At 37.7% G+C, this 21,250-nt stretch overlaps 4 protein-coding genes across 4 annotated transcripts in view; 2 read left to right on the top strand and 2 right to left on the bottom strand.

Moving 5' to 3' along the window:
• LOC137387117 (ATP-dependent RNA helicase DDX55-like) overlaps positions 1-2,631 on the top strand; it is a 42,842-nt gene extending 40,211 nt beyond the window's left edge. The window contains exons 14-15 of the mRNA XM_068073423.1: positions 196-318; positions 2,180-2,631. Coding sequence (XP_067929524.1) covers positions 196-318; positions 2,180-2,227 — 171 coding nt within the window. The 3' untranslated portion in view covers positions 2,228-2,631. The remainder of the gene's footprint in view (positions 1-195; positions 319-2,179) is intronic.
• Positions 2,632-4,011: 1,380 nt separating this feature from the next.
• On the bottom strand, positions 4,012-4,677 carry LOC137388128 (general transcription factor II-I repeat domain-containing protein 2-like). The gene has a single exon (XM_068074640.1). It carries the CDS (start codon positions 4,675-4,677, stop codon positions 4,012-4,014), a length of 666 nt encoding a protein of 221 aa, XP_067930741.1.
• A 6,148-nt stretch (positions 4,678-10,825) lies between these two features.
• On the bottom strand, positions 10,826-16,944 carry LOC137388127 (uncharacterized). Its single transcript, XM_068074639.1, has 7 exons — positions 16,892-16,944; positions 14,794-14,875; positions 14,466-14,542; positions 14,207-14,343; positions 13,814-13,918; positions 13,599-13,644; positions 10,826-11,632 (listed from the first exon to the last, which is right to left on the bottom strand). Exons 1-5 carry the CDS (start codon positions 16,942-16,944, stop codon positions 13,899-13,901), a joined length of 369 nt encoding a protein of 122 aa, XP_067930740.1. The 3' UTR covers positions 10,826-11,632; positions 13,599-13,644; positions 13,814-13,898.
• Positions 16,130-20,695, top strand: LOC137388794 (probable serine carboxypeptidase CPVL). The gene is made up of 4 exons (XM_068075244.1): positions 16,130-16,262; positions 17,470-18,538; positions 19,457-19,626; positions 19,933-20,695. Exons 2-4 carry the CDS (start codon positions 17,477-17,479, stop codon positions 20,120-20,122), a joined length of 1,422 nt encoding a protein of 473 aa, XP_067931345.1. The 5' UTR covers positions 16,130-16,262; positions 17,470-17,476; the 3' UTR covers positions 20,123-20,695.
• The last annotated feature ends 555 nt before the right edge of the window (positions 20,696-21,250 follow it).

The raw sequence follows: 21,250 nt of genomic DNA, 5'->3' as shown, positions 1-21,250 counted from the left end.
TAAAACGCTGTAAAAAAGCCTTCATTACTCTGAAAGTTAGTGGACTAATCTTTATTTTGAGTACAAAATCGGAATCAGCGTGTCTGATTTACCTAGTAAATGCGATAAAAGTTGTACGTGACAGTTATGGTTTAAATAAGCCTTAAACTTGTGCATTGTCATGAGACTCGTGTGATGAGTTGTCCTATCATACAGGAAAGGAGAGAGAAACGACAATTGGCTAAGGTAAGGAAGCGCAAGGCTGCAGAGATGACTGAGGAAGAAATGAATGACCTCAGTAAGGATGCATCACTCGTCAAAAAGCTAAAAAATAAAAAGGTAAACGGAAGCATTCGTTTCGACCTCGTCTTGCTTGGTTTCTTTTTTTTAATTAGCCAAAGCACTATGTTGGGATTACCCGGTGGAGTTTGAAAAGAGAGATTTATGTTGTTAACTTGTCTTTCTACATCTCCGTCGTCTCCTCAAGTTAAAATAATACATCTAGAATAGACTAAAATATTTTTGTTGTTACTTGAAATGAAATTGTTATATGGCGGTCACACACTTCTTTACATATCACCTGCTTCCTCAGTGCATCTCAGATTTTGCAATAGCCAGATTTCTATAGAATGTGTTGCAAAGGTAGGTGACTGTGTGACCATAAATTCAACAGTAGTTGGATCATATGCTCTGACCCTCGTATTAAAAACTAGATTTAGGAAAGGTCTAGGACTAGACTAAGCTGTTGTTTGTTAAAAGGTTCTGTAAAAGGTTACAGGGGTGAAGGTCATTCACAAGAATCGCTCTATTCTCGTTAACTATTTCTAAGTGAAGAATCACTCTTTTAGGCATGTCGGTCAACCAAAAGTTTTTTCTCAGATAGTGAGCTCAGTGGTACACAATTTGGCTCATTCTATTGAGTAGTTCATGTAGCATAGAACAGATGTTTATAAAGTTTTTGTTATCTTAAACTATCAAAGGATGACCTGTGCACTAACATCAAAGACTTGTTTTCCATAAAAGCACTATAAAAGTGTGTTTTATATAAATGAAAATGTATGTAAAATTAACTTGCGGTTGGCCAATAATAATGTCGGGGACTAAAGTGAACTGAATTAGCATGACTAGCTACGGTCTGGAGAACTCAAACACTACATGATCCGTCATGGTCGTCACCCACAGATGTATTTCGTTAGTCTTTGCACCCGCTTTACTTCTTCCAACACAATACTGTATTATGTTAGTATAAAGTAATGGTGAATGTTAGTATTTAGCATCCAGAGATTCCTATAGTCACGTCTTACATTTAGTGAAGTTCCTGGACTGTCCAGTAGGCTGTCACTTCAACAATAGATTGTCCAATAGGCAGTCACCTCAACAGTAGATTGTACAATAGGCAGTCACTTCGACAATATGTAGAATAGCTTATCTCAATTAAAAGCTTGAAAATTTGACAGGCTTTAGCATGTGCCTTTGACACTTTTTTGGTTTTCATTGATACTCTGACAGGCATTGGCATTATCATTTAAAAAGTTTAAGCTGTTTGCAATAACTAGAATATAACACAAGGAAGCAATTATATGTCACACAAATGACCAAACTTTTTTGTCCCATGAAGATGTTCATATTTGTGATTCTGATTATGGAAACACCCCTTCATGATGGATACGCAATTACAACTTAATCACTGTACGTCACAATAATCTAGTGTGTATGGGAAAGGTGCCCGACATGGGCACAATGAGTAAGCACGCTATTGATCATGCAAATAATCTCTAGTATAGATAAGATTGAGGGGGTGTGAGGTGTTTGTCTGGCTAGGCGCATTGACTGTTATCACAAACCGTATCAACGTAAACCGGTGCTATGTTATGGGATTATGTGCGCATCAGGAGATTGTCAGGTAACAGCATAGCCTTATACCGGCATGTGGCGGCGTGTGAATGCCAGCATTGGCAACCTACCATACCAGGTTTCTCAATCCTTTTCCTGGTGCTTGTATCTTGTTCAATGATCGTTTAGGTTTTTATATAGAACTTACCCAACTATCAGTGGCACAGACATGAGGATTTTTTTGTAAGAATTATCTATTTTTTAGCTAGTTATGGTTGCTGTACTAGTATGTATTTACCTATTTACTTACACGTGTTTTGAACTCCTGTTTGCAATCAAGCTGTTCTTATCTTGCTCAACATTTCAGATTACCAGCGAAGAGTTTGACGAACAATTTGAACAAAGCAAAACATGAAAGTGTTGGTTTGCCATTTGGAGTAGATGATTTCAGTGGAGCCAAGGTCGCCGGACCGGACCATTCTACCTGCCGCATTCAGAGTTGGGCTTACAGCGACATGCCCATACAAGTCCTGCAAAATAGCTTTTAAGTTTTCTTTCTACCAATTGATGTCTTTTTAAATTGAAAGTGAAAGAAACTATATTTTACTTTAAATATTTTGTTTATGGATGGAAGCTTGTGTCTATATTACCTGTCGTCACTAGACAGTATTAACTGATACTGTAGACACATTTGATCTGTTTGCTTTGCAACTGGAATTCATTTTTGTAAAACAGTATTGTCGTTAATTTGCTCGCTCCCACCTTGCTCCACGGGCTCGTTATGGAGTCTCATGATTATATTGTGGATCAATTCCTGTAGATCAGGGGTCTCAAACTCAAATTGCTCCGAGGGCCAAGTGATGACTTCTAAAGTACCTCGAGGGCCGCATAGCCAGAAATTGTTAAAAATTATAAAAAGTTAATAAACAAGACAACATAATAAGAACGTAGTGCTTTACAAACCTTCTAAAATCCATTTATTGCAAATGTAATGTAGTCAATTTAAGTACCGTATTTGGCGTATCTGTATTTGGTTAACTTAGGTTTCAGTCACTTTCTGTACTGACTGCTGACCTGGCAGCGTTTTGCGTCAACAAGGGCATCAATATTAGGCTTGATTTTATGAGAAGAAACCAATCTCAGTGTTGCTTGCAAATGTTCATTAGTGAGCTGTGACCTCAGTACAGATTTGTTAACTTTCATGGATGAGAAAAATTGTTCACATGCAAACGTACTGCCAAACATTGCAAGAATCCTTGCAGTAGCAGAGAGTAACCTTGGAAATCTTTCTCGTGAAAGAAATGTGTAGAATTCGGGTATCCCTACTTCTGCATATTTTTGCTTCAAGATAGTATCACACTAGAGTTCCACCAACTCCATTTGCAATTCCTCTGCAATAGCGTCAATTTCTACAGCAAACGGCGTCGAAAAAAGTTGAAATTGTGGCTCCAGTAACTTAAAGTCTGCAAAACGCACATCAAACTGTTGAAGTAACTCAGACATCAAATCTGCATATTCTTTCAAGCATTTGGTCTCAACTTTGCCTAAGGAATTCAGAGTTGAGAAATGGGCCAAATTGCCCTCACCAAGTTGCTTCATCCACAAACGTAGTTTAACTCTGAAGGATTTCACACTGTCGTACATCTGTGTAATAATCTGTTGTTTACCTTGAAGCTTTATGTTCAGTGTATTCAAGTGATCCGTAATATCAGTTAGAAAAGCAAGGTGGCATTGAAATGTAGAATCAGTCAGTAAAGGAACTGCCTTATTTTTCATTGTCATGAATGAAGCGATTTCATGTCTAAGTGCAAAGAAACGCCTCAAAACTTTTCCACGACTTAGCCATCTTACTTCAGTGTGATAAGTTCACCATACTCAGATTTCATATCTGCAAGAAATGAAGTGAACTGCCTGTGATTCAGCCCCCGAGAACGTATATAGTTGACAGTTTTAACTACTACATCCATCACCTCTTTCATCTGTAGGCTTTTACTACAAAGGGCTTCTTGATGCAAAATGCAGTGTATACTAGTGAAATTGATTCCTGCTGTTTCAAGGCTGTTTAATTTGCTTTTCACCAATCCAACAACGCCTACATTTTGAGAACACATTGACGGTGCACCATCTGTGGCCAAAGATACAAGTTTATCCCATGGCAAGTTATACTTCTCAATGCATTTTTCCAGGGCTTGAAATAAATCACGTCCAGTTATAGTACCCTTCAATGGTAATAGTTCCAGGAATTCTGTCACATTTAAATTGCGGTCCACACCTCTGATAAACAGCACATTGTGCGGTATCTGAGGCATCTGTGCTCTCGTCGAGAGCAATTGAAAATGCTTCAAAGTCCATAGATGTCTCAGTTAATTGCATCTCCACATTTGCTGCTAAATCTGTAATCCTGCTGGCTACTGTATTGGCTGACAAGCTTATGCCTTCAAACAGTTTCTTTTGATTCGGACATAAAATGTCACTTGCAGTTAAAAGACATTCTTTTATAAAAGAACCCTCTGTAAAGGGTCGTGATGACTTCGCTATCATCTCACTTAATGCAAAACTTACTCTCACAGAATCCTTGTTGGACTGGTTAATTTTGGTGAAGAAACTTCTTTGTTTGCATAATGCTGATTTAAGTTGAATAACTTTATCCTGTCTGACTTTGCCGGTGTACATGTCATATTTCACACGGTGCATTGTTTCGTAGTGTCGACGCACATTGAACTCCTTCGGAACCGCTATCGTTTGCTGACAAACGAGACAATGAATTTTATCGCTGACTTCAGTCACAAAATATAAATCCTCCCATCTGACTTGAAAAACTCTCTTTTCATCTGCGAGTTTTCTTTTTTTCGAAACAGAAGACATGGGCACTTGTTTAAAAAAATATATTAAAATCAAATTTATACAATGCAATCAACAGTGAGTGATAATAAACCGGATGTATGCTTTGAGCGCTACACAGAAATCAATGGAAAGACTACGAATAAATAAGTAGGTAAGATTTTCTCCTGGTTAAGATGGCGCTTTTGCAAAAGTCTAAATACCGACAATAGAAATGTGTCGCGGGCCGCATGAAATGCCTTTGCGGGCCGCGTGTTTGAGACCCCTGCTGTAGATGATGGTCTCTCTGCTTTACTGCTGTTTCTAATACATTTGTCAATATCAACATCTAAGAACATCTTTTCAGGCTCTAATGAAACTGTTGTTATAGACGATTAACTTATTTTGAAAAAATATACAAAGTCATTTGTGGGCTCTTATCACCTATTTTCTTTTTTCTAGTACTTGATTGGTTCAACTTAGCAGTCTGGCCGCTAACTGCTTAGACCTTCTTCTGTATGCTTTCCAGGATCACAAATACGTACAACAATGTCAGTTTTCAAAAGTAAGGAGGTTTTAATGTTGAAAAAGCACCCTATTATAAGTTGGATTAAAAATACAAGCCAACTTTTTGCTATCATTTTGGTATATATATTACCAATTCTAAACTCGGTATTTTTTGAGTTTGAATGGATGCCTTAGCTCTGAGAATCATCTCGGCTTATGCATTTACATGCCTAGAAATATTAGTGTTATAACCCTCTGCTCTAGTTTGTCATGGTTCTGTCTACTAAGTAGATTTATTTTCTGTTGAAATTGTTACGAACTGAATTATAAGCTTTATGCTAGAATTTATATTGATAGACTGGTGCATATATATATATATATATAAATTGTTTCCTCACCCCGGTTAACCCGTATGGGTGGTAGTTTCTGCTCTAACTCGGGTCTCCTACCAGAGACCTGGGAGTTTGAGCACTCGCCTCAAGATCATAGCTGTTACCAATAGCGCAATTTTCTGCAACTCACCTGAGTTGACTGCTGTTGGTATTTGGGCAAGCCGCATTTTATGCGCCAGTGTTATTGCGCCCAGTGCCCCAATGACTACTGGGATTACAGTTGTTCTTGCATCCCAGCATTTTTCAATCTCTTCTCCAAGAAGGAGATATTTTTCTACCTTTTCTTTTTCTTTGCTGGCTATATTGTAGTCATTGGGTACTGCTATATCTATTATAGTAGCCCTCTTGTTCTCCTTGTCCACCACCACTATATCTGGTTGGTTTGCTAGGACATGCTTGTCAGTCCAGATGTAGAAGTCCCAGAGGATCTTAGCGCGGTCATTTTCATTGACCTTACCAGGAGCTTCCCACCAGTGTTGCGGTTTATTAAGGCCATACTCGTCACATAGACTTCTATACACAACACCTGCAACATGATTATGCCGCTCAGTGTATGCGTTTCCTGCTAGCTGCTTGCATCCACTGATGATGTGTTGGATGGTCTCAGGTGCATCTTTGCACAGTCTGCATCTAGGATCGTCTCTAGTGTGATAGATTTTCGTTTGGAGTTGCCTTGTTGGGAGCACTTGCTCTTGGGCTACCATGATTAGCGACTCTGTATTGGCCGTTAGGTTTCCTTTGTTCAACCACATATATGTCTGGTGAAGATCGCCAACCTTAGATATTTGTCGGTGGTAAGTACCATGAAGAGGTTTCGTGTGCCAGTCAATTTCCTCATCATCAGGGCGAAGGTCCATTGTAAGAGCAGCCAATTGAAATTCAGCTAGCAACTTATCTGAAGTGGCCATGGAGGCTGCATAGGCTTTGATGCTTTGCTCTTCCTCTTTCACTGTCTGCTGTACACTTTTGAGTTCCCTACCGCCATCTTTCCTATCGAGATACAATCTAGTAGTATCAGAGTTTGGGTGGAGTGCTCCATGCATGGTCAGCAGTTTACGAGTTGCTATATCTGTTTCCTTGATGGCTTCCTCAGTCCACTTTATTATGCCTGCTGGATATCTTATTACTGGCAGTGCGTAGGTATTTATTGCCATGACTTGGTTCTTGGCATTGAGCTGGCTCTGTAGGACCTGCCGAAGGCGTTTCTTGTATTCAGTAATGGCTTTGTGACGTACCTCGGCTTCGTGGTTGATGTTGCTTTGCATAATCCCCAAGTACTTGTACCCTTCTTCTATATCTTTGATGGTACCATTTGGCATTCTTAGGCCATCTGTGAGCATAGAATGGTCTTTCTTAAGACTTAGCCTTCCACATTTCTCAATACCGAAGGTCATTCCGATATTCTTGCTGTATACCTGAGTGAGGTGTATTAGCGAATCAATGTCCCTTTTTTTGTTAGCGTACAGCTTGATGTCATCCATGTAGAAGAGGTGGTTTATCTTGGTGCCACTTTTAAACTGGTACCCATATTGAGTCTTCTCCAGCATGTTGCTTAGAGGGTTTAGGCATATGCAGAAGAGCAGCGGTGATAAGGAGTCACCTTGATAGATGTCTCGCTTAATTTTTACACTCGCCAGCTTTTTGCCATTAGCCTTAAGTTCCGTCTTCCATTTGGTCATTGACATCTTGATGAATACCACAAGAGCAGGGTGAAAATTGTACATATTGAGGCACTCAAGTATCCAACTATGGGGAATTGAGTCATAAGCTTTTTTGTAGTCGATCCAAGCCATGGCAAGATTGGTATGCCTTCTCCTGCTGTCTTGACAGACCGTCCGATCCACCAGTAACTGATGTTTGGCTCCTCGGGTGTTGCGCCCAATTCCTTTCTGAGCACTGGTCATATAGTGACTCATGTGCTCTTCCAGTTTGTCTGCAACTATTCCTGAGAGCAGTTTCCAGGTGGTGGGCAAGCATGTTATTGGTCGATGGTTCTTGGGAATTGGCCCCTGCTTTGGATCTTTTATCAGAAGTACAGTTCGTCCTTTGGTCAGCCATTCCGGATGGTCGCCTTCTTCTATTAGGCATTCCATCTGCTTAGCCATTCTAGTGTAAAGTGATGTCAATTTCTTCAACCAGAAGGCTTGAATCATGCAGGACAGATAGCGCAGTTGGTAAGGTATCGGGACAGTGATCATTAGGTCATAGGTTCAAACCCCAACAACCGCACCCTTCTGGTGGTCCTTGGACAAGACCCTTGCTTGTATACAAGGTTACTGCACTCAACCTCTATGATGAGTGCAGTAACCTTGTTTGATGTCGCCCGGTCAAACAAGGTTTGCACTGCCTGTAGCTGAACCAGGACAAGGCAGTAAAAAATGGGCTACTGGTTCAAAACGGATGAAATGGACTCGGACTGGTAACACGGACCTCATTAGTGCTGCTTTATGAGTGAACCTCAAAAGTGGGGCTATATGGGAAGGATGTGTCAACTGTGGATAAACATGCGCCCTGAATTGCCACAAACCGCTAAGCAACTTGTAGCTCAGAGGAGTAACATAGTCAAGCGGAGCCTCATATCAGAACTTGGGGTAGATGAAATTAGGGAACAGTTCACCCAAGTAACCTCGACCAACGAGGAGTACATATCAACACACACCATCACACATACACGATCTTGTGTTGACTCACAAGTTGAAGAAGACATGCACATTGACCTTGACCCAAGGGTGAAGGAGCTTGCGGAAAATATCATCAACAAGATGCCAGCTGCTAATGATTATGGAAGCAGGGTATCACTATACAGAGTTAGCAAGACCATACCCAAAAAACTGTTAGAAGACATTAACTTGGCACTGAAGTCGATCTCAACTGGATCGATCAGTGAGACTAATGCCTTAATCTACAGTACGGCAACCGTCGTCTTGGAGGAGATGGGTATTAAGCCACTGTCAACAAGGCTTCAAGCCATTCCATCTTGGCAGCTGAGGCTACAAGATCAAGGGTTTGCGCAAGAAAGTTAGTAGGCTCAGTGAGAGATCTAACCACAGTTTGGAGCGTCCAAAAAGGGAAGCCACAATAGAAGCTCTAGAATCTGCCAAACAGCAGCTAGTAGCACTCTCGGCACGACTGAAGCGGTACACCAAAGAGCGGGATAACAAGAGAATGAACAAACTGTTCATCAATAATCCATCTAAAGTGTATTCTCAGTTCAAAGGTGAACTGCGGAGGCCAATGTCAGATCTTCCCCGATCCAGCACCTCAAAGTTCTGGAAGGACATCTGGGAGAAAGAGACTACTCATAACACCACTGCCAATTGGCTGAAGAGGCTTAAAGAGAGCCACCAACACACTGTGGCTCAGCAAGGACTCACCATCAGCGAAGTGGACATCAAGTGGATATATATAGTCAAGGCACTGATATTCAATCAAGGCACTCAATATTCACACAAGCTATATATATATACTGCATATTCAAATTTGTCCAATACGCCAGAAGGCATTGCATGGACATAAATTTAAAATGTTTCAAATGAATGATTAAAATAATGTTTTAGGTTAAAAGTAGTAGCAATCTCTGGCCATGTAATGTTTGGTGCCATTCCATAATAAAATGTATATTTGCATTGACCTATTCTAAAATTTGGGTTCAATATGCTATGAAGGATCTGGTGGGAGGGGTTATAACATGTAGAGTTAGAGGAACCGCAAATTATATGAATTTTCAAAATTTAAGGCCATGAGTTTTTTTCTCGGTTCTGCTTAGTTTAAGAGGTCTAATGCGTATAGACCAAACTCTAATCTCTTTTAAAAATTGTAAATCAGTCTCTTCCCTTTTGCTCTCAATTTCTGGATGCTAACTTCTTTTATACAATCACTAACCCTATTCATGAGACCTAGTCTAAGCATCCATCTCACAACCCTCCGTTGAATGGTCTCTAACTTGTCTGTCAGGTCCTTAGTGTGAGGTGATAGCCCACAGTGTTGGTCGTTTGTTTTGAGATAAAATACTTCGTTTTTCTCATGTCTTTATTACTATCTTCCATACATTCTTCCTATTCATAGCATCCATATTGGCCTTGCGCGTCAAGCAGCCGCTGACGGAGGCGTGGTTTTTATACGATCACGTGTTAGCTAAACCGCGCGTCTGTCTGTTGTCAGGCGATCTTTCCGGACGGGTATAACTGGAGTATCTCAGAACCTGATTGCAACCTCAGAACCTCTATGTATGTTTGCATACATGCATGTATGCATGCATACATGCATGTATGCATGCATACATGCATGTATGCATGCATACATAGAGGTTCTGAGGTTGCAATCAGGTTCTGAGATACTCCAGTTATACCCGTCCGAGCCGTATAGCTTCACGAAGTCTCGTGACCAAAACCGGAAACAAAACGATCATTTTCTAACAAACGCGATCGACATACTGCTCTAATGGAATATTTATGGTCAGATCTAAAAAAGATAACGATTTGTGAGTTTCTAGCCGTAATTCCTAACTCGGTTGCGGAATGTACACAGAAAAAATTTTGGCGCTTACAATATAACTGCACGTTGACAAGGTCGTTTCTACGGAACTACAAAACTGCTAATGCTAATTGTACTGCGTAGTAGGCTGTTGTTGTAAATGGTTTTTAGTATACTCTTGAATACGACTTGTACATTGATACTATTATTATTACAAACTATTACGTGTGTACTACATTGCAAAGCAGTTATTTTATATGACTACAGCAGGTTTTGGCTTGCCCACAAAACAGTTATACTTTTTCTTCTAATTACAATACGAATTAGAACCTGACTTTTCAGCAATTATTAGCCTAGCTGCAAAACAGTTATATTTCTATTAAATACATATTGGAACCTGACTTTTCAGCAAATATTAGTCTAGCTACAAAACAGTTATATTTCTATTAAATACATGGTAGAACCTGACTTTTCAGCAATTATTAGCCTAGCTACAAAACAGTTATCTTATTTCAACTTCATGGACTTGAACAGCAATTATTAGCCTAGCTACAAAACAGTTATATTTCTATTAAATACATATTGGAACCTAACTTTTCAGCAAGTATTAGCCTGGCTACAAAACAGTTATCTTATTTCAACTTCATGGACTTGAACAGCAAGTATTAGCCTGGCTACATAAAAGTTTTATGACTTCATACAAACTAAAGCTTAGAGTTATGAGAAGGTATTATCATTGAATGTTGTATGTAAAAGTTATATATTATTTAGATTTACATAGCATCTCTCAACGAAATATAATATGGACCAAATAGAAAAACCCGTTGAAAATGTTGAATACACCAAGTTGCAAAATTGTATAAAGAAAAAGTACACACTGAGTACAGCTGAGTACACACTGCCTTGACGCATATTCCACTAATGCAAACAAACTGACTAGAAATACAGGATGGCTAAACTATATAAATGTATGCAACATAAAAGTTAATAAAACAGTAGTTACTACTGGATCAGGGAATCAAATAACGGGTAATACACTATAATAGTCCGGTGTGAACATACAATAAAATTTTGTATTAAAACATATTGAAGATATGCCAGTTATCCGCGTGTACAGTTATACATGTGTACATTGGAAAGCATAACAGGAAAACATGTTTAGCTATGCGTAATGGATTTTTCCATACTATAATATGCTGGAGATGGCCTACTATTGTCATCTTCTGGAGTCAACTTCTTACACCATGACTCGTAAGCTTCTAGTACAGCTGGACTCAATCTAATAAGTTGCCGACTAATGACCTGATAGTCAGAGCTATTCTTTTCAAGATAATATAAAATGGTCTCATTTACCGTCTGAATACCATCATACATTCCAGATATATGCTCCTGTCGACAATGTTCATAATCTTCGGCTGGAACTACATTAAATACACCATAACTAGCATGGTGTGTTTTATAGCGCTTCAGGTACTTGATTTTATAATACTTAAGCTGAGCATCTAGTGAGACAGCAGGAAATTCCACAGGGTTTTCTGTAAGCTCTTTGCCATTCCAGTTGGTAGCTTCATGATTTTCTGTTGTCGTGAAACACTTCACTGCTCCTTCTCTGGTGGATTCTTCCTTGGCTATTACACAAATAAATAAACAGAAAACGTTACAGACTACTTCACAAAGTTTTGATCTAGTTAACCCTTTGCTTACGAAATCCGTAAATGCCCGGAATGCGAGCATTGTCTCAGCGTACGGATCCCGAAATAATTCGGCCTTCGATAGACCTTTTTTAAAATATATTATTTATTAAAAAAACAGCATTAAAATTTAAAATAGTAATTTGATCAATTTCCGTTGGCTTTGTAATACTGTTTTGAGGCTATAAATAATTCCTAATACGCATGTGCAAGCAATACGCATTGCAAAGATGCGATCTTTTATGGAGATCTATTCATCATGAACACACGCGGTTGTTCAAGCTCTGCTAAAAAAGCTTGTTTAGAGGAAGACATCGACTGGTTTGGAAGTGAAGAAGAGGATATCAGGTCGGAAGAATGTGGGGAAGACGATGAAAGTGAAAAATAAGATCAACAGGGTGAATTGGATTGCGAAAGTGAGAGTGAAACGGCCGGCGATGAAACCGGGAGTATTTACGGATTTCAAAGAGGAGCTGACTTAAAACCAAAAAAATTACATTTTGCTAACAGCTTGGCAGGAGTAAGTTCGAATTCTTAAACAGGTAAGTATTTTTAATAACATCGGTCATTATAAATGTTATATTTAACAAAACGACTAAATATGGCCTCCAAAAACATTCCGATGCTTCGGAGCCTGTTGATGGTAAAGATATTTGGCGAGTTATTTATTTGGTTTTGCATATAAGAATTTTAAAAAAGCCTACTCTGTTGTCTTACTGGTCCACAATCCTTTATTATCTACGCTGATTTTTAATAAAATTAAAATAGAAAGAAAAATAGAAGCAAGTTTAATTTCTACTGTGCATTTTGCTGACAATTTTGAACAGCCTGATAGCAATAAATTTTTCAAGTTAGAAGATGTTTTTGCCATGATATGCGACCGGTTATATTCTGTTTTGCTGCCTGATAAATTCAAATCTATAGATGAAAGCTTGCTGGCTTGGAAAGGACAATTTGGACAACCAGTTTCTCTGCAAACTCTTGCAAACATATGACACCGCGCAGATGCTTATCATAAACCATTTTCACAGAGTTATTGCTTCCAAAAATGTATTTGTTATCGATGTTTTATGATAGAAAGGTGGCAACTTTGACACATCACAATTTTGATAGAAATATTCACAGACGAATAGATTTGCAGGGAATAAATGGCTGCCTGTTGAGAAATTTCTAAGCCTTCAAATGCATATTCATTTATAGCTCTATTCCAATTTGCATGTTAAGTTATAGCGAAGTTTAGGCGACATTGTCAGGCCTCCATTGGTCGCTGGTCTTTTGAGTCATGCACTGAGAATTTCGAGTGGCGCTCCCGCCATGCATCGGAGCTCATAAATCCACATTCAATGCTCTTTGACGACCAATTTCTTTAGCAAATTGTTGAGAACCTATGAATCTGTGCAAGTATTATTTATACAGCATTGTCAATTACCTTTATCAATTAGAAAAATACAATTGAAAATGGCGAATAAAAAAAATTAATAGCTTCAACAAATTTAGACTTGCTGGAAAGCATTTGCAAGCTATCTGCATAGAAAAAATATCAGCTTGTAGAGAAATTTCTCAGCTTTCCTATGCATATTAATTTATGTAACTACCAGAATTGTGATGTAAGTTACTGCAGTTTTTATGCAGTCATGTCGAAGGCTCAAATCGCCTTAGTAATTGCCTCTGTACGCTGGTATTTTCCCAGCCGTAAGCGCGCCGTAGCCAAAGGGTTAAGAACATGCATTAGATATATATAAAGCAGGTAATGTCTGTAGATACCAACACTATACTATTTAAAGATATCAGAATAATATTCTCGTGCTCTAGATCGGTGAACACAGTAAAATAATTTTTATGTATTAACATGATACAAATATAAAACTTGTTAGCCTGTATGTGGCTTACATCTTCAACCTACCCGCTTCAATAGAGAGCTTGATATCCGCCAATGCTCGACCATCTTCCTAACATAAATAAAGACAAATGGTTAAAAACGAAATTCAATGCAAAAATGTTAAAAAGTTGTTCAGCTTGAAAAAATTAAAACAAATAAGTGAAGAAGTATCTTAACATATATTTACATACAAGATATACAGATGTGCTAAATCTGCTGGGAATAGTTGTTTCACATACCTTTATACTTGCCAATAATTCTTTACGGTATGTGGAAGGATTTAAAGACATATCACCATCTTTTCTATTTTCTAGCTCAAACGATTCAACATATCGTTGCGCATGCTGAAAATATTAATAACATTATAAAAATAGAGATTCTTAGAATTATTTTTTAATAAGTTAACAAAAAAAAAATTTGCCAAATATCTAGAAAGTTCAAGATTATTGCATAACACCCTACAAGGAATCACACTAATTTTGCTGAAAAAACATTGTGGTTAACAGTGAAAATTGACAGAATAGGACTAGGTTCCCTAGTAATAGTTAATGTGTAGATAAATATCCAACCAGACGTTTCCTACTGATAATTGTTGAAGTCTTGAGACCTCTACGAATGAGAGTGTCACTCACCTTGATAACATACAGCCCACAGCTTCACTTTGATAACATACAGTCCACAGCTTACACAATCTTTCTGTTGCATAGCCGCCATCTCACCATCTGTCACAGCATAATCAGCAAACCTCTCATCAACAGAAACAAGCTTCCTGCAAATATTGTTACTAACAGTGAGTTTTTGGATTAAACCATTTATGCTAGAATGCAAAGGCAATAACTGTTGCTTTTTGTAAGATTTACCAACAAACCTAGTGAAGTATTTCATGCTCACCTTTTTTCAATGGTCTGTTGTCCTTTGTAAGAAAGAGAGTCCATTAAATGAATTTTCCTAAGTTTCCTATCTACCAGCTGCAAACAGAATACCATATACAACTTGTATATAAAGCTATGCAAGTTGCATGTTATAGATACACGCAGAGCAAGTATTCCCGTGCCTACAAAACAGTTATCTTATTCAAGTTACACGCTATATAAAAGATGTGCTGTTTTAAATTTTTAAAGCAATTATAACTATGCACAGCCATGCAACACTAATTGTTCTCAAAAATAATATCTTGACATAGTCTTTTAGTATAAAAGTGCAGCATAAGAATACTAACCATTAGGGAGTAGTGACTTCGCTCAGAATCATGTCTTGGTACTATAACAATGTCAGCAGGCTGGTCTAATGCGTTAGTGAGACTATCATGGATTAGTAGAGCATGAAACTGAAAATAAACATTTGATAAAGATAAAAAAAGTTAACGAATAATACAATATGGCAAGATCTTTTCTGCTTCGTTAAGCGTTGCATAATAAGTTTATAAAATATATATTTTGTGGATGTAACAAAAATTATGATAAAATTAATCCCGTGATGAACTTTAACCGCTGATTAAATGAAATAGAGATATTTTGGCAGCATCACGTCACATCAACTTTAGATCACAACCTCAGAAAGACATATCTTGATTGTTGATTTCGACTTGGAAATCACCAGTTTTATGCCAACATTTACCACCTAAAATAAGTAAAATAAAATCTAAAACTTAGTCCAATATTTCGAAGGAAAATTACAATTAGAAATTTAACAGACTGCACTAGAAAACACTGTTGCAACACAAACTGTCATCAAGAACATAGTTGCTTATAAAACATCTGTCTAGGATCTATTTTTAGCAGCGTAACATTTTATTAAAAGCAGTAAACCTTTTCGGTATTTTTTCAATGTATTGTTTTTATCACTCTTTTATATATATACCTTATATTTCTAGTATCTAGAATAAATCTAGGCATTTCCAGCACCAGCAAAACACCAGTAACCATTCTTTAATGCCAGTAATCATTCTTAATTTTCAAGAAGACTTTTGACTGCAAGCATGCAGCACGATGCTGGGCCCACGATGCCGCTTGCTTTAGAAATGCAAAAAAGAAACAAATATTGCCCGCTAGAGCAAGACGTTTAACACTGATGTCAAAGGATTCTTTTAAAAGTTATACAAAACTGTTTTCGTACGTCTATGATACTACTGATTACATATAATCGCCAAAACAGCTACACAGTTTTCAAACCGAGTTTGGAACTACGGGCTAGAAACTCACAAATCGTTATCTTTTTTAGATCTGACCAATATTTATACCTTGCTCTCATTACCTCTCTTTTTTGCATTTACTTTACATTTTCACTAAAAAATTATTAGTAGCTTTTGTAGGAAATTTTGCTTTCTTTCAAGTAGTGTATAATACAATGATCAATTTTAGAGTGACTGTCAATAGAAGTAATTTTTGTTGGTTAATGTAACTAGTAGGCGTGGCCTGTTTGTTAGGAAAAAGCGAGCTCCCATATACGCTCCCATAATTATACGCTCCTTGGGCTCTGCGAAGCTATACACGGCATTGTACGTACTAACAAACATAACAAACGCTAAGGAACTGAACTACATATAGAAGAGTTCACGTGATTTCACGTCACGTGCTTGCAACACCAGATCATTGAATCGCAAATTGCCAAACCAGCAACCGAAAATTATATGAATTTTCAATAATTAAAGCGATACGTTTTTTACTCAGTTAGTTCTGCTTGGATAAGGTAAGGGTATACTTTTGCATGCTAATACACAAGTTATTTTCGTTTTTCGCTGCATCAAATAAAATGTTGCAGCATCTACCAATAGCTAGAAAATAAATGCTACCTTTGATGTTTCGCTAATTAAAAAGTACAATACAAATCAGTCAACGAAAATAACGTCAACATTTTTATAAAGGTCAGTGTGTTAACGTTAGTACATCGTAGGATGATTGTCTGTTTTTTATCCGTTATAATGTAACGACGAAGCTTTGGAACGTCAGGATTTTCATACACAACTGAGAAGGAATAGGGGTTTCATTGATGAAATATTAATTGTTTAGGAGATGTTTTGCAGTTTGTGCAATTCGGAATGTGATGTTCATCTGTGATGATCCAGGTCTTGGGCAGCTTCAGATTTGTGCTATAATCACATGCCAACGGTTTTGTTTGTTCCAGTATAGGGGAAGACGAGGCACAGTGAGTCAATTTTTTTGTTTCTCAAATAAAATATAAGTGACTGCTTGAATTGAAAAGAAACTTGGTTTATAGAAAGTTCAACAAGTTGTTATTATTGTATTTGAATTCCAATGCTCCACTTTGGATCAATCGCGAGAATTTATTGTTTTTGCAACATGTTACACCTGGCTCACTTTGCCCCACTACCGGGGCAAAGTGATCCACCCAATGGGGCAAGGTGAGTCATAGTAATAAATATGTGATTTGATTGCACATAATATATATTTGATACCTTTAACTGTGTTAAAAATAAAATGTGGCAATTGGCTAACCAAATTTGACTCATGACTAAGACATAGAACGTGGTAAACTAAATATACATAGTTTATAACATAAAATGCGGGAGCAAGTTGTATAAGCATTATCGTGATATAATGTAGTAAAAAGTTTAATTACAAAAAATGTCAAAAATCAGTTTTTTGTTAATAAATTTCTTACCTTCAGCTTTCCAGTGCTCTTTCTTTATTCAAAAGGGCCTCCAGTGATCACATAACCTCTTGTAAAAAGGATAACTCCAAATACAATTAACAATTAAAAAAATACGTGGTGGATCACTTTGCTCTTTGGCACACTGTACCTCGCCTTCCCCTAGGAACCTTATTGCTTTTCCATGTAAAAAGGGAGTTGCAATTAAGCTGAATAAAGTGAATTTATTTATTAGTCGTTAGTTCTAATGTATATACACATATTTCAAGGTTTTTTTCTTTTGCAGACTCGAAATGCGGTGGCAATTAGCCTTGTTGCTGACATCTGTTTATCTAGTCAATGGCATATCTAGACGCAAGCTGTTTGGCAGCAATGGACCATTGGGAGTCATTGGAAATGGTGACCCGGGACAACCATTATATTTGAGTCCGCTCATAAAGGCTGGCAAGCTCGATGAAGCTAGATCGATGAGTGAAGTTGATTCAACTGCCTTTCTTGGCATAAAAAGTCATTCTGGTTATTTGACAGTTAACGAAACCTGTGGCAGTAATATGTTTTTTTGGTATTTCCCTACAACATTTGCAGATCCGAAGGCACCCGTTTTGCTTTGGTTGCAAGGAGGGCCTGGTGGATCGTCTTTGTTCGGATTATTCAATGAGCACGGACCATTTTATGTCGACGCTAATATGACATTACATAAACGAATGTATACATGGACCAAGAAATATTCAGTCGTCTACATTGATAATCCTGTAGGTACAGGATTCAGTTTCACCGAGCAAGATTCCTGTTATTCCAAAAATGAAGATGACGTTGCTGTGAATCTGTATAGCGCATTGTCACAGTTTTTTATGGTTTTCGCTGATGTACAGCCAAATGATTTTTATGCAACTGGAGAATCGTATGCCGGAAAGTACGTACCCGCAATAACGCTGAAAATTCATCAAGAAAATATGCAGGCACCAAAGGTGAAGATAAATCTCCGAGGTATGATTATTGGAGACGGGCTCTGTGATCCTGAAAGTATGTTCCCGCAGTACGCCCCTTTCTTATACAACATTGGACTGCTTGATGAGAACCAACAGAAATATTTCGATACATGGGTGAGCATCGCTGTCGGGTACATACAATCAAAAGAGTATATGCAAGCTTTCAAAATTTTTGATAATTTACTTAACGGTGATCTGACAGGATACAAGTCGTGGTTCTACAATCAAACGGGCTTGGACTTTTATTTCAACTATTTATTGCCAGTTGCCCCCGAGTCTTTTGTCTACCTCAACACGTTTCTTCCTCAAGACAGCGTACGCAGAAGCATTCACGTGGGCAATAAAACATTCAATGATGGTAACAAGGTACGTTCTAGTTGTGTTTTATTCGCTAATCTTATATTAATCCATAAATGTAGTGTGAAGTTAATGAAAGCTTTGAAAGGAGAGCAGCTGTGGCGTAATAACCTTGAACTCCTGACCTGCAAACAACCGGTTGGGAGTTCTCCAAAAAGGCTGCTGGTGGTTACAGGAATGACATCCCATCTTAAATTGCTCTCACACATGATAATATCTAGTCAATCGCAGTACTAATTTGCTTTTTAGTATGCAATGACAATTTTTAGTTGCAGATTCAGATTTTCATGTTGGCGAACACTAGTTTAACCTTGATAATCTAGAGTGCTGTGCTGGCAACATCGTAAGTTATTCATAATATTTGTTATGAGCAAATATGTTATAAAATTCCTCACTTTAAAATTTACTTCTTCTTTAATACAGAACTAGCTGTGCCACCCGGCGTTGCCCGTGTAATAGAAGAGTATTTGGACAGAAAATTGATTTGTATTTAACATATAACAAAATTTGCCATTCTAACTTTCAAACTACATATCATGAAAAAAGTTTTTTGTCTTATAAACAATGAGTAGTGAGAGTTTTGCTATTAGCCAGTTTAATAATGTGAGCGAACAGCTTCTCGTGACGTTATGCTATGACCCGCGTCATCCGCAAAGCAGTTAGGTTTTGCTCTGATATAATGACTTATATTAGCAGGCTAGCAATTCGACCTCCGTAGTCTAGTGGGCAAGGCGTCAGACTGGTGAATGGCTTGTTCCGAGATCGAATCCTCTTCAGTATGGAACATTTGTACCAAGATTTTAAAATCTATAGCCGGATTTCCGACGACGACACACGGACAGACTTTGAGAAATATATACCGGTATATAGATGCTTTGATTGCTCGCAAATTTAAAGTTTGACATGACCTTTAATATAATTGTTTAGGTTGAGATGATACTGAGAAATGACATGATGGACACAGTGAAGCCACGAGTCGCTCAGATTCTTGATGCCAATTATAAGGTTCTCATGTACAGCGGTGTATTAGACATCATTGTGGCTTTGCCCCTCACTGAAGCTTTTCTGCAGACCGTCCCTTGGTCTGGCCTGGAAGGGTTAGTAGTTAACAATTAGTTAACAATTGTCATATCTTAGCTGTGTTCCCGCATTAGTCAACTTTGTATATATGTGAGTCGTCTTCTCTTCATTTGATATCTTAAAACTTGAGCTTCTTTCATGAAAGGCTAAGTTTCGTTGTTTAATTAGATGGACATTCTTTTTCTTACACTACATTTAATATAACCTTGATAGTGTTGCAGTTTCATCAATGGCACATTTTCATAATAAGGTACCAAGGCATCGTGTTAAATTTTGTGTTACATTAGCTATCACAGAATTATTCATGCGTTATATTACTACAGTTATAAAAGCGCTCCACGGGAGATCTGGAAGCTACAGAAAACGGATGTGGATGTGGCAGGCTATGTCAGAGTCTATAAGAATCTGGTTCAAGTGGCTGTGAGAGGAGCGGGTCATATCCTGCCATATGATCAACCTGAGAGAGCCTGGCAAATGGTTGATGCGTTCATCAGCGAGTTCCATCCAAAATAGTGTGCTATTAAATAACTTGTTTTGCCAAAACTTTCTTTGTGAACCCTAGCGGTGGATATACATGGTACAATCTTACAGGATTTATTGTATATCTATAAAGCAAATAATCACAAATAACACAAATTGTTTTATTAGTTTATCGATTATAAAATTTTTTAACATTTGATATTTACACTATGTGACACTGTTGCGACAAGATATGCAAACAGGTTTTAAGTTTCTTGCTTTGTTAAGGGTACCATTTTATTGCTAGGATAGATGAGTATTTTTGGATAGAGCCATCTGTTTTTCTATGTTGGTGCACAAACTCATGTTCGATTCAGGACTATCCTCACTGCAGTGTGTGAACCATTCCTTCTTGTGGGAAACATGTCGATCTCGTCAGATAGATATAGTCATCACAGAAAGCTCGATTAGGTTTAATGCTTTCTCGTAATAAAGCAGTTTTACACAATAGTTGATAGTTGTCTACTCGTGGCTGTTTCAAGTATTTTTAAATTGACTTTCCAGTTCAATGTTACTTCTATCTAAAAATGATTCAATGGTGAATTTAATAAATAAATAATAATTGCATGCTTTTGTTTGGTAAAAAAATGCACATCTTCAGCTCGTTGTGGATCTTTAATGTGTCAGATTTGTCTGTTGTGGATCATGGCCAAGATGATTTGGCCATCCCTGGTCTAGGCTTTTTACAGAAATAATAAACTGGGTAATGAGGCTTTTTCTAACAGAAAATTGCTGTATTAAAGCTCTGTCACCACACATCAGGTCAGATGATAAACTTCTAAGAATCACCAATATGCATGGGTAGGTATTATCGCTCAGACTACATAGTGTAGCTAAATTAGCTATACTATACTCATTCTGTAGCTAAAATACTTATTTGCTGAAGCTAACAACGTAGTCTACTCAAATATTATTTGCCAACCAACCTATTCCTCCGCCACCGATTTTTGTCAAGATGACCCATAACTGTATTATTTTGCCAACCTGGAAAATTCTGTTGCCAACTTAGTGTCATTTACAGTATTAGTAAAATGATTCGATTAAGGCTATCAAATATTCGCGGGCTACTTTGCCACCCCTTGTGTAAAAATTGTCTTGTAACCTATCGACACGAGAATACTT

This window comes from Watersipora subatra, chromosome 2 (assembly GCF_963576615.1).
Source record: "Watersipora subatra chromosome 2, tzWatSuba1.1, whole genome shotgun sequence".
Classification (NCBI taxonomy): Eukaryota; Metazoa; Bryozoa; class Gymnolaemata; order Cheilostomatida; family Watersiporidae; genus Watersipora; species Watersipora subatra.
This window is presented reverse-complemented; position numbering and strand designations above follow the sequence as displayed.

Bases quoted from the DNA above. Each gene is read 5' to 3' on its own strand.
- LOC137388128 (XM_068074640.1), bottom strand. From the start codon at position 4,677: ATGTCTTCTGTTTCGAAAAAAAGAAAACTCGCAGATGAAAAGAGAGTT.
- LOC137388127 (XM_068074639.1), bottom strand. From the start codon at position 16,944: ATGACTCACCTTGCCCCATTGGGTGGATCACTTTGCCCCGGTAGTGGG. The intron at 14,344-14,465 runs GTGAGCATGAAA...CAATATTTGCAG, and splicing joins CAACAGACCATTGAAAAAAG to GAAGCTTGTTTCTGTTGATG. The intron at 13,919-14,206 runs GTGAGTGACACT...TAATATTTTCAG, and splicing joins GTGGGCTGTATGTTATCAAG to CATGCGCAACGATATGTTGA.
- LOC137388794 (XM_068075244.1), top strand. From the start codon at position 17,477: ATGCGGTGGCAATTAGCCTTGTTGCTGACATCTGTTTATCTAGTCAAT. The intron at 18,539-19,456 runs GTACGTTCTAGT...ATAATTGTTTAG, and splicing joins CATTCAATGATGGTAACAAG to GTTGAGATGATACTGAGAAA. The intron at 19,627-19,932 runs GTTAGTAGTTAA...ATATTACTACAG, and splicing joins CCTTGGTCTGGCCTGGAAGG to TTATAAAAGCGCTCCACGGG.